General features: G+C 45.5%; 1 protein-coding gene across 3 annotated transcripts in view; it reads right to left on the bottom strand.

The window, feature by feature from the left end:
• Window positions 1-13,288, bottom strand: part of gdpd5a (glycerophosphodiester phosphodiesterase domain containing 5a) — a 34,130-nt gene that overhangs the window by 19,605 nt on the left and 1,237 nt on the right. For all 3 annotated transcript variants that reach the window (XM_086307830.1, XM_086307832.1, XM_086307831.1), the window contains exon 2: window positions 4,645-4,818. In XM_086307830.1, the coding sequence (XP_086163956.1) occupies window positions 4,645-4,761 (117 nt within the window). In that variant the 5' untranslated portion in view covers window positions 4,762-4,818. The remainder of the gene's footprint in view (window positions 1-4,644; window positions 4,819-13,288) is intronic.

The following is a 13,288-nucleotide window of genomic DNA, read 5'->3' as shown; positions in this document are numbered from 1 at the left end:
AAGGATAAACCGTGGAGGAGTTTCAGCGTCCGCTATAGAGGCAGAAGTGCAAGAGGACATAATGAGACTACCACAGATGGAGCTTAAAATAGCTAACAGGCTGAAAAATGATCCTTAATGGGATGTCAGCCAGATTAACTCAGATAAGGTTTTTGATTTTTATCATCCAGCACCATCATTTTCAGCTACCAGATACATAGCTATGTTTATTTGTATGTGACTGTCTGGGCAGGGTAGACCTAATATTTATTCTCATATTAGATGTGGTTTGGTCTCAGGTTCATTAGCTAAATGTTCAGGCGATCGTGGCTCAAGAGTTGGGTGTTCGTCTTGTAATCAGAAGGTTGCCGGTTCGAGCCCCGGCTCAGACAGTCTCGGTCGTTGTGTCCTTGGGCAACACACTTCACCTACCGCCTACTGATGATGGCCAGAGGGGCCGATGGCGCGATATGGCAGCCTCGCCTCTGTCAGTCTGCCCCAGGGCAGCTGTGGCTACAACTGTAGCTGCCTCCACCAGTGTGTGAATTAATAGTGGTATTGTAAAGCGCTTTGAGGGGTCCCAAAAAGCGCTATATAAATGCAATCCACTATTATTAATATGTTAACTGTTCTACTTTTTAACAAACCTTGCTGTATGTTAATGGGCAGGTATGAGAGCTTTTACACTGAAACACAGGCCTTCTGAGGCTAATGAGAACAGAAAGACTCCACCAATATGATTTAATACCTACTATTACATTTTTGCTTCACACACCTTTAACCATGTCAAATTGTAAAACTCAGAGAGCCCATAGTAAAAAAACTAAACAAAACAGAAGTTCATGAATCGAAAGACTGTCTACCAACAAAATACAATCAAAGCGTGTGTAGCAGACTAAGCAGACAGCCTTAAACTTAATAAATTCAAACTTCTCTAGTTATATTCAAGCACAGTGTGTGTCACTACATGAAGCTTTGTAAATGAGACAGAGCGGGGAGAGAGGCAGCTGTGGGCTTGTTTTTTATCCTCTTGCTCAGCACATCATCAGTGCCCGGCTCACACATTCAGTAAATAGACTAATTTATGGGTGAGCCACTGGCTCTTTGTGATAAAGACGACATCCAGCAGCAGGAGCTGTGGCTGCCCAGTGGGTATCCAATACAGCTGGGTGTCTGACTCTGCTCTTCACATTCCAACACTGCACTGATTCTATCACTTGCTTTGCAGTGAAGATTGTTTTCCCCAGTTACTAGGGCTTGGTCTAGAAGTCTCTTAGGAATTCAACTGAAAAGAATGGAATGACTAATAGATTTATCTTCAACCTTTAGGAATAAAAAACTGTAATTGTAATTGAATTGTAAAGCTGTTACAATATTAGATGGAAATTCCAACAATCACACAACTCCCTGTGAGCAAGCACTTGGTCACAGCTGGGAGAAAAAACTGCTTTCTAACAGAAAGAAACCTCTGGCAAAATCAGGCTCAGAGAGGTGCACCCATCTGAAATGACCTTTTCGAGGTGAGGGGACCAAGATGAGAGCAAATGAAAGGCAAACTATGGGAGAGACAGCCACAGTTTAATCATTGCTAATGATTCAACACAGTCCTGTTGAATAAACATAGAAAGTTAAAAGAGATGAGTGAATGAGAAATACTCAGTGGATCATGGAAAACCCCACCAAAGCCTGTTGCAGTTTAACAAGTAAGCCTGTCATGGCGCTGGATCTTAGTTTAGGGGCGATCGTGGCTCAAGAGTTGGGAGTTCGCTTTGTAATCGGAAGGTTGCCGGTTTGAGCCCCGGCTTGGACAGTCTCAGTCGTTGTGTCCTTGGGCAAGACACTTCACCCGTTGCCTACTGGTGGAGGTCAGGGGCCGATGGTGCCAGTGTCCGGCAGCCTCGCCTCTGTCAGTGCGCCCCAGGGTGGCTGTGGCTACAACGTAGCTGCCATCACCAGTGTGTGAATGTGTGTGTGAATGGGTGGATGACTTGATGTGTAAAGTGCTTTGGGGTCCTTAGGGACTAGTAAAGCGCTATATAAATACAGGCCATTTACCATTTATCTGTGACCCCATGTTTTCTAGTTTTTGGACATTTTAGGTTCTCTTAGGTTCTTGTTTCTGTTCCCTGGATTCAGTCAATGTCTCATGAATGTGTGTCTCATGTTTCCTGTTTAATTTTGATAGTTTCTTGTCCTGTGTTCAGCGTATCCAGTGTTGCTTCCTCACCGTCTCGTTACATCGGATTCGTTTCAGCTGTGTTTCCCTCCTGTTTCCCATCCCCTCGTTATGTGTATTTAGTCCACTGTCTTGTCTTGCTTGTTCTCAAGTCCTCGACATTAGCTGTGTGTTAAAGGGAGTGGTTCATGGTCTCTCGTTTACATCAAGTCATAAGCTCCTTAGTTGGAAGAGTCTTTGTTTCTATTTTATCTTTTGTTTGCTTCTTTTAGTGTTTCTTTGTACTTTGTAGTTCGTTTACACCAGCGGTCCCCAACCCCCGGGCCTCGGACCAGTACCGGTCCGTGAGTCGTTTGGTACCGGGCCGCGAGAGTTGAGGCTCAGGTGTTAAATGTCTGGTTTTCAGGGGTTTTATCGGTTTTCAGCGTTATTTTGTTATCGTTTTTATCGTTAACTCGGTTTTCCTGGGTCTTTTCACGTGTGTTATGAATAAATCTTATTTTTTTCGGTACCGGTACTAGTTTTATTTTGTTGTATTTATCCGCGACACCTTAAAGGCCGGTCCGTGAAAATATTGTCGGGCATAAACCGGTCCGTGGCACAAAAAAGGTTGGGGACCGCTGGTTTACACAACAAATAAAGCTGCTGCTTTGGGTTCATTTCTTCCCTTTATGAGTTCTGCATTTGGGTCCTACTCTTGCCTGCCACACAGCCAAACCTGACAAAACTGAGTGGAAATGTAAACGATTCCATGAAATACGCCTCCTCACTCTGGACGACACGCTGAGGGACAGCTAACGGGTACAAAGCTACTGGTTTTGGCTACAATGGCTACTGGGGTCAGGCTAGTTACAGGATTATTTGCAGCGGTGTAGACCTGGGTCTCTAATTCACTGAGCCTGGTGTCCAAAGGTACAAACAAACTCCCGTTTGACACACTGAGCAGGAAGATGCCAGTGAGACAAATAAGAATACATGCTAGTTTAAGATTGTGTTAGTTTTTAGTAATATATAACAATGAATAATTATTATCATTTTAAGTGGCAACTAATTCGACATACACCATACTTTGGATGAGAGTGTATGGATTGTACAGTATAATGCACTTGATAATTCATCCATACAAGATATAAGAGTCACTGAGCCTGAAAGATCTTCAGCAGATGCTATTCAGTCTGCATAAAAACTCTATACTGCTTCCATCAGTGTGCTTTTGCACATTTATAGAAAATACACATTATGTATTTGTACGCATGTGGTTTGTATGTACAAACCATGATTTGAACTTCATATTCAAAGAACTTCCTGGAATTTCAAAAAAGAATTACATTGCCTGTAAAGTTGTCAAAAATTATATTGTTTTTTAACAATGACTAATGCCTAAAGATAAAGGGTGATAAGGGTATAAATACAACAGGACCCTAGATGAACATTACATATTAGGCTCCCGTTGTGTAGTCACCTTTTTGACAGCCTGATCTACTTATCTGGCCTTAGAAACCACAACATTGAAAATAGTTCATTTATGCCTGAGGTGTGCTCAGTGTCAGTGCAGCCTAGGCAGGACTGTGTTATGTGATTACCAGTCTGTTATGTGATAATTGGCATATTAGAATAAGGTTACATAAAGGTTTGCATACAGTGTTGCCAACTCCTCAGTAAGGAAAATCGCTATCGGCTGTCCTAAAAGTCGCTAGAAGTCGCCAAATGACGTCATCGCCTAATTTGCATAATTGGTCATGCTAATGGAATTGTAACCTACGCTGTTGGAGAGAGAAATAACATCGTGGAAGAGACATAAAGTGAGTAAAAAACGTCCTAAATGCAGTTTGAATTTATTTAGAACTACAAATTAAATTTCTTTTAGCAATTATTGTTTTTTAATGTCACAATTCCAACCCTGCTCCTTTATCCAGGCCTGGACCGGCAAAAGTGACCCGAAATTGGCACTCTGGTGGAGTTACTTTGTGTGTGTGTGTTTATAAGTAGTTTTAAACCTTGTGATCCACAAAACAGCATAACAGTAAAGGAAGAACTGACTGCGTTATAGTCAGTGCGGGAGCAGCGGCTTCGCTCATGCACGATTCATTTGCCGTTTGGATGCACAGGTGTGAACGTCTCCTGCTCTGATAGCAGCTGGGGGAGGACTGTCCTCCGCCTGTGAGCGCTTTGGCACGGGTGAGGTGCCCAAGGCACCACCGCTGCTTGTTGAGAGTAAGAGCGATACGCGTTTTCACGTCAAAAAGTCGTCATAAATAAGTCTCCAATAATACCAGAAAAAGTCGCCAGATTTGTCGCTAGTCGCTTTTTAGAAAAAAGAGTCGCTAAGGGGGTCTGAAAACTCGCTAAATATTGCGACAAAGTCGCTAAGTTGGCAACACTGTTTGCACAAAGGTCATGTTGTTGATAGCACACTTCGAAGACAGCATTTGCAATGTTCTAACTATTATTATAGCATCCATACTTTATGGTTAGAGCTATATTCTTACCCTGGAGCTTTCATCCTGGGAACGCTGGTATCGCTTCCAGCGGCAACCATAGATCCCAGTGACAAAGGAGACAAAGACTTGCTTCTCATAGACCTGTAAGGGTTGGTGCTTCACCATGCTCCTTCAGCCTTAACGTGACACCAGTCTGTTAACATCCCACACAGGACTGGGAACCTGAAGAAGAATAAGAACTGTTACTAAACAAAACAAGCCTTCGAACATTAGCTCAGACTTCACATATGTAATTACCCTTTTCAGCAACATGCCGTGTCATGTCATGTCGCTGAGGTATATTTTCACAAAACAACAAGAAGATGTTGACAGCCCTGCACCCTGTTTGGAGTCACAACACCTGTGAGAGACCGTCAATACACCAGTCAATAGTAAGCCTTGTCTCAAACAGCCATAATAATATGGTGCATGAATTACAGTTGCTGAGTCAGTCTTTACACATGTGAGGATTTATGGTTGTTTAAGAGTGGCAAATAGAACTGAGAAGGCTGGTACCACATGTCTGTGTGGTATAGTCTGAGCCCTTGAACATCTGTAAAAAAAAGAGTCAGAAGGAGACAGCGTGTTGCACTCAACTCACGTCTGGTTCAGAGAACATCTTTCTGCTTTGGTGCTAGCTAAAAATGCTGCCATAGAAAGCACTGTTTTTTAAGGCTCTCGAGGAGTTGGTCTCTTTGTCGCATTTTTCCGGGATTTTTTAATTAGAATTTTCAGATGGTTTCTCCATGGAATAACCTCCATTTACTATAATGAATCAGGTAACCTAAGGTGTGTCAATTCTATCTATAATTAAACCTGGATCCTGGGAATAGGTTTATGTTCTAAGCATGTGATCTTAGGCCCTTTAGGTTTATAAAACACCTAACATTGGTGCTCTAGAGAATGAAATGTCTTCAGATGGTTTGTCACAGCAGAGAGAAAGAAAAATATAAATTTTCCCAGGAGAGCAATAAGTGGTTGTGAAGTAGTACCGGTAAGTCTTTTTTGTAACGATAAAGAGGTAAGTGCTTAAATCTAATAACAAAGTCTCCAAGTGAGCAACTATAAAGTGAATATCTGACGCCCAAACCTTCAAACCAAATACTCAATAAATATCCAAATAATACAGGATTTGGGTCCTAAATGACCCCATTCTTCAAAAGGTGTACAGCCCAATGGATAGGGTCATTCTCCTGCTTTATAAAACAACGAATTCAGTCATTTCAGTGTTAGAAAAGATTCCTAGAAAGTGCGACTGTAGAGCAGAGCCCTCTGCATTCATCAGCTTTATCAGTGGCCTCGCAAAAGACTTACAAGATTCTCACACTGCCTATAAATCTCAAGCCAGATGTCCCACTGATAACTGCTTAACGATAACAAGGGGCTAATGTGGCTAACTGGTAATTGCTAATAGTGGAACAGCTAATGGTGACATGTGCGCTGGTCAGGTCAAAATATATAATTTAACTCCTTAATACTTCGATGTATCTGAATATGGAGCTTCACAGACCTTTTTGTAGTCCTCCTAAGTGTTGCTCAGTGTTATGAATGCAGTTTTATGCTGTTTTTGTCACGGTCCGGGGCAGCGGCCGTGTGGAGAGTGGAAGGAGGACTCAAAACGCAGCACTTATTCAGGTGTGAGGGTGATTTATTGATAATATCAAATATAAAGTGGGGATGGTAAAACAGAACTAAGGATGAACTAACTGGGAGAAACTACACAAAGAAATAGCAAACCTGAGCATGAAGGGAGAACAGCAGGGAGAGCACGCAGGGGATTACACCAGGTATGAACACAGACGACGCGACGAGGAACAGAGGCAAACACACACTATAAGTACACAGAGAGACACTGGGAAATCACACACAGGTGGGAGACACAGCTGGACCTGATTAACCTGACGAGACAGGGGAACACTAACACCAGGGACCAATAGAGGGAGCACAAACCCAAAACCCAGTATCTAAAATCCCAAAACACAAACCATCCCAAAACAGCCCATGAATAATAAAGAGAATAATAACAATAAGGGACACAAACACAAAGTCACTCAGTCATGGGAAGGCAACGGCGGCCGCTCAGGCGAAGGCGGTCCGGGGGCCGGCCGTGCGGAAGGCAACGGCGGCCGCTCAGGCGATGGCGGTCCGGGGGCCGGCCGTGCGGAAGGCAACGGCGGCCGCTCAGGCGATGGCGGTCCGGGGGCCGGCCGTGCGGAAGGCAACGGCGGCCAGTCAGGCGATGATGCAGACACGAAGGCTGGACCAGACGAGGATGCAGACACGAAGGCTGGACCAGACGAGGGTGAAGCCGGGCCGGGCGAGGCTGAAGCAGAAGCTGAAGCTGGGCCAGGCGAGGATGAAGCTGAAGCTGGACCAGGCGAGGATGAAGTTGGACCAGGCGAGGCTGAAGCCGGACTGGGCGAGGCTGAAGCAGAAGCTGAAGCTGGGCCAGGCGAGGATGAAGCTGAAGCTTGACCAGGCGAAGCTGAAGAGGACGCTGAAGCGGACGCTGAAGCGGAGGCTGGACCAGGCGCTGCGGGTGAAGATGAGGATGCTGTGGCCGAGGATGCGGGCACGAAGGCTGGACCAGACGAGGATGAAGCCGGACCAGGCAGGGACGAAGCCGGACCAGGACCGGGCGAGACTGAAGCTGGACCAGACGAGGATGCAGACACGAAGGCTGGACCAGACGAGGCTGAAGCCGGACCGGGCGAGGATGAAGCTGTAGCTGAAGCTGGGCCGGGCGAAGCTGTAGCTGAAGCTGGGCCAGAATCAGGCGAGGATGAAGCTGAGGATGAAACCGGGCCAGGCGTGGATGAGGCCGGGCCAGGCGTGGATGAGGCCGGGCCAGGCGAGGATGAAGCCGGGCCAGGCGAGGATGAAGCTGCAGCTGGACCAGGCGAGGATGAAGCCGGGCCAGGCGAGGATGAAACTGAAGCTGGACCAGGCGAGGATGAAGCCGGGCCAGGTGAGGATGCGTCCTCAGGCTGAGGTGTGGCCGTAGCAGGCGGTAGCACTGCCGGTGGTGGTACTGCAGGAGGCGGCGCTGCAGTCACAGGTGGAGAAGCAGCCACAGGTGGAGAAGCAGGAGGCTGGACGGGCTCCTCGGGCCCCCCAGCAGGCGAAACAGGAGGCTGGACAGGCTCCTCGGGCCCCCCAGCAGGCAAAGCAGGAGGCTGGACGGGCTCCTCGGGCCCCCCAGCAGGCGAAACAGGAGGCTGGACAGGCTCCTCGGGCCCCCCAGCAGGCAAAGCAGGAGGCTGGACAGGCTCCTCGGGCCCCCCAGCAGGCAAAGCAGGAGGCTGGACGGGCTCCTCGGGCCCCCCAGCAGGCGAAGCAGGAGGCCGGACCGGGTCCTTGGGCCCCCCAGCGAAAACAACCGCAGAACCAGCGGGCACGTGGGCCTCCGGCACACACGAAACAAAACCAGTAGGCACGTGGGCCTCCGGCACACACGAAACAAAACCAGTAGGCACATGGGCCTCTGGCACACATGAAACAAAACCAGTAGGCACGTGGGCCTCTGGCGCACGTACGGAGGGCTGCAGCTGCGCAGAGCACTGACCCTGCTCAGGCAGTGACAGCCCGGTGCAGTTCACAGCCGGCATCTTGGCCTCCAGGGGTCCAGAGTAAGCTGAGGGCAGTAACCCAGCCTCTGGGGAAGCCCCGGAGTGAGTAACAGTCACTAATGTTGCCAGCTGTTGAGGAACAGGTCCGTAGCGAAACAGTTTGTCTCCCTGCCCAGAAACAGCGGTGGAAAAACAGTGCGAAAATTGTGGCTCAGCCATTACCGGAACTGTGGGCTGTAGCGATGCTAGCGGTGGTGGTGGCTGAGTGGCTAACCGGAGCGGCGGCAGAACGGGTAATTGAGCCCTTAGGGAGGCTAACGGTTGAGCCACAGACCTGAGAGCTTGTGGCCGGACACAGAACTGAGCCGGAGAATGGTGAGTCCTGGCTCAGAAGGAGCGGCAGAGAAAAAGTCTCTCGGTTTTACAGAGGGTTTGTAGACGGCCACTTGCGAAGGATCCGTTACCACGAAGGTAGGTAAGCTATCTACACTGTCTCTCATCCCGCTCTGAATAGCCCCAGAAAACAGAGTCCCGGAATCTGGGGAAGCCAGAACATGTCGCTTGCTCACCGCCTCAGGCTGCTCGAAAGTAAAAGCAGACGGGGGGTGAAGTCCGAGGTCCAAAAGGAGGAACTCCCGCTCCCACGAACAAAGCGAGCCCAGAAGCCATGGGAGACCGGTCACCAGACGCTGTAGCCGCCTCTCTATAGCGCGCTGGGACGTGCCACCCGGGTTTTCCAGCCACCGGTCGATGAGCTCCTGTGTGGCATCGATGAGATTTTCCCGTAGCTCCCTGGACAGGTTAAGCGCTGCTGGGTCCATGTTGTGGTCGCGTCGTACTGTCACGGTCCGGGGCAGCGGCCGTGTGGAGAGTGGAAGGAGGACTCAAAACGCAGCACTTATTCAGGTGTGAGGGTGATTTATTGATAATATCAAATATAAAGTGGGGATGGTAAAACAGAACTAAGGATGAACTAACTGGGAGAAACTACACAAAGAAATAGCAAACCTGAGCATGAAGGGAGAACAGCAGGGAGAGCACGCAGGGGATTACACCAGGTATGAACACAGACGACGCGACGAGGAACAGAGGCAAACACACACTATAAGTACACAGAGAGACACTGGGAAATCACACACAGGTGGGAGACACAGCTGGACCTGATTAACCTGACGAGACAGGGGAACACTAACACCAGGGACCAATAGAGGGAGCACAAACCCAAAACCCAGTATCTAAAATCCCAAAACACAAACCATCCCAAAACAGCCCATGAATAATAAAGAGAATAATAACAATAAGGGACACAAACACAAAGTCACTCAGTCATGGCCGCAGGACCATGACAGTTTTAGTAATCAGTTGATTTCAACATAGATTTTTTTAGAAGACTACTTTCAAACAAGTCATACTTTTTTATTGTACTTTTGACAGCCACCAAAAAGCTTTGGGCATAATTCTGCCAGGTTAATTAACCAGTCTTCTTGGCAGAATTGGTAGAGTTCATTTAACTGGGGTTCCTGGGATGGAACTAAGTTTTAAACACAGTCCTCTTTTTAACAGAGTTTAAGTGGCTTTAGGAAGAATCCAGAATCTTAATGTTAGCCTTCTTTATCTATTTCAAAACTAGTTTTGAAGTGTGTTTGGGATCATTGTCCCAAACGCAGTTGTGTCTAAGTGTGTGCATTTTGTCTGTCTCCTCTGTAGAAAGCACCAGTACCACTAGCAAGAAAACAGTCCCAGATTATACTGATGCTTCTTTCGTGGTTGGCACACATAGCAACGTAAAACTCAGAGTTCACAGTGGACAGTTACACTGGTGTTCAGACAGTTTCCGGTCCATTGCATGCATAAACTAATTGCTTCTCATCTGAGGAGATGGTTTGGGTCTTTTTCCAGGCCTTAGCAAAGCTATGGCACATCTGAATGTCTTGCACTTATGTATAATTGTCTGTCTGATGGAGCCATTATTTAGAAATGGCTCCGTCAGACCTTCTAAACTTGTGTAGATCTTCACTGAGTTTCTTGGACTTTCCCTTTGCTCTGAGTATTGGTCAGTTCAATAAGTTCAAAAGACCAAAACCAATTTTTTTTATGATGACAAAGAGCATTAACTACTATTAACCAGTAGGTTAATAGGCATTGTGGAGAAATTAAGAGATTAGATTAGAGATTATATTATAGATTCATGCTTTACAGTCATTCCAGGAAAGAGCTGTTCAACAAAGCCGCAAATTACCATGACATTCATGTCCATGATGAGTCTGTGTAAACTTCTCAGCAACTGTATGTGGAGCTGGAGCCAGCATAATACCCCCCCCATTAAACTATACTTGTTGAGTAATGAAAGTGTCTTACGCTAAGGACTGTGAGCTGTGTATTCAGGGCTTCTCAGTGTTTAAGTGTGAATATTTGTCTACCATTTACTGCTAATTTAAAACTATAAACAGTATTTAAAGAGGAAATTGTTCACATATCTCTGTCCTTTTATTGCTGCCTGGCTATTACATGGAAACTCCCAGGCCTGAAGAAGGCTTGCGCTGGCAGATTTCCAGCATTCATAATCTCACCCTGTCCTCAGACAAGGGCCAACTGGAGCTGAAATCACAGTGGGCTTATTCCAGCCAGGTTAGCCTATTGTCTGTCTGCGTCACCATGGTGCTATCATCACAGAGCTGTGGTCATTATGAAGTAAACTAAGGACGGCCTACATCGGTCAGATTCTGGGTGCAGTTTCTCAGTGAGTTCACCCTCCTTTAGAGAGAAAATATTTCCTCATAGTTTTGGACACCATTCAGACACCTCTCACAGTTATCAGGAATATGGGGGAAAATTATATAATAATTTGTAACTGACGTTCAAAAATTTTCCATAACTCCTTGCATTTTATTTATGGTTTAGGGTTTCCACCCATGATGGCTTGGACCTCTGAGGGTTGAAGGACAGAATTACTATACTTTCTCTTCTCATATTCACCCACATACTGTATGTGACATAGGCATAAACGGGGCATAAGGAAATAAAACTTTGCTGGCAAGAAGTGGTGCCTCAGTACGTGCGCTAAAAGGGAAAACTGTTTCTGACACAAGCAGCAGTGATGTGGGAACAGAAAACTAAGCCACGGTGAAAGCAACAAAAACTGCACATCTTCTAATGTCCACTTACAGCTCAGTTATTCAATTCTGCTTTTTTTTTTTTTTTTTTTTACAGCTGTCTTCACTAATTCAAGTCACCGCGCTGGGCCTCTCTACTTAGTTTGTGGTGTTGGTGCCATTTGGAACATTTTTAATGTAATTATATAACAAATAATATATCAAAGGGGTTCACTTTGGAAAAGTTAAGTAACCAAAAGTAGTGATTAGTCTGTTACTTAGCACTAATTAGCAGGTACCTTCATCTTATGAATTCAGGTCACGAGCCGTTTGTGATAACTCAGCCCTCCAACATCTTTTTTTTTAAAATTATCAAATAAAAAGAAAAAGAAAAGCTGATAACACCGAGGCTTCAAAACCTGTAATAAAAAAACGTCCCATGTCACAGTCCAACGTTTATAAAGAGTCTATGGGCTGATGTCTGGCTTAAAGCACTGTGGTCTGATATTTCTGACCAAGCTAATCATTGCAAAGAACAAATGCCATGCTCAGCAGAACAAAAGATATCCTAACAGAGCTCCAACAAAAGGTAGAGTCGGTGCAACCAAAGTAAAGTAGCCTGATGACAGACAGAATTGTGAGCATATCACATGCAGTTCACTCTGACACTGCATACGTGGAAACACATTTTCACTCGATTTAAAACAGAGACCAACACTGATGAGCAGCCTCACCTGAATTCTGCTATTACTCTGTTTTCAGGGGTGTTTCACCGTTTGCTTTGACACTTATTGGACAGACTTTTTATTTTATATTTTATGTATTTATCTATTCATCTATTTTTTTTAAACCTAAAAATTGCTGTTTTGTGACACGACACAAGATAAAAGCAGTAATCTCAATAGATATGAAACGTTCAAAGGTCTGGAGCCAGGCAACAGGTAACGTAGTCCCGCAATAATGACTTTAACCATCGTTCAAGGGGAAACAAAAGACAGCTTTGAATACTCCTTCAGTTAAATGTTTGCAGTGAAAGTTTGACTAAAGTTTGAGTAAAAACAGTGTGAACAAGCACACAACAACAGTCCTGACTAGTAAATGTAAATTCTGATGAAACTGCATTGACTCACTACTAGTTATTTTCACTAGTTAAATGATAATTAGGAGTGCAGTGTGGTTTATGACATTGTCTATAGAAAATGGGCTGTAATGAGTCATCAGTATTAGCTCATTACAGCAGCTGCATCCTGCTGATACTTACAGCAGCAGGTGCTGTGCTGCTGGACTCGCTGGTCTAATATGTTATTAAATATTAATGAAACTTCTCTTGTTTCTTTTAACTTCTGTTACATATTACTGTGTGTCACAGTGTGTCCATTGTTTCAGGACAGCACAAGCCTGGAAACGTCTCATTTTAAATCTGTAATGCACCCGGGTCCTTCTATCATCAGCTCTCCTTCTCGCCAGCCTTTCAGATGGCTTTGGGCGAATTTTCTCCCATGCACATTCCCTTCACCTGAGAGGACTTTACTCCTCTCTTTGCTTTGTTGCCAGCTTCTAGAAGTAGCTTGGTTACTTTCTGGAAGCCTGTGAGGCCACAGGTTGTCTGTTGAGTTGGACACATGCGCTCATTGAATAACAATACAATAATCCACTAAATCTCAATCCACCAACTGCCACAGAGCCACTACCATATCTGCCTATTATTAGCCCTTTATCTCGGTCACTGTTTCCTTTTTTTAAGCTTCCATTCTTCACTCCTTCATGAAATTTATATATGCATTCATTAATAATACTCTAATCTTTCAGTGGGTTTTGCCCAAAATAGAATTTCCATTAGTGTCACATACATGTTATGCACTCAAAAGGAGGAGGAGTGGGGCAAGGGCTAGAAACAAAGCCTCTCTGGTAACCAGTGAGCTCTGATCATCAGGTGATCAGAAAAAACATCTTTTAGAGTGAGATCTAGTTCTCCTATCCAAGCAGCACCTG

This window comes from Aulonocara sp. 'chitande type north' Nkhata Bay, linkage group LG10 (genome assembly GCF_057382095.1).
Source record: "Aulonocara sp. 'chitande type north' Nkhata Bay isolate Kocher_YH1m ecotype deep benthic linkage group LG10, A_spYH_male_GT1.1, whole genome shotgun sequence".
Classification (NCBI taxonomy): Eukaryota; Metazoa; Chordata; class Actinopteri; order Cichliformes; family Cichlidae; genus Aulonocara; species Aulonocara sp. 'chitande type north' Nkhata Bay.
This window is presented reverse-complemented; position numbering and strand designations above follow the sequence as displayed.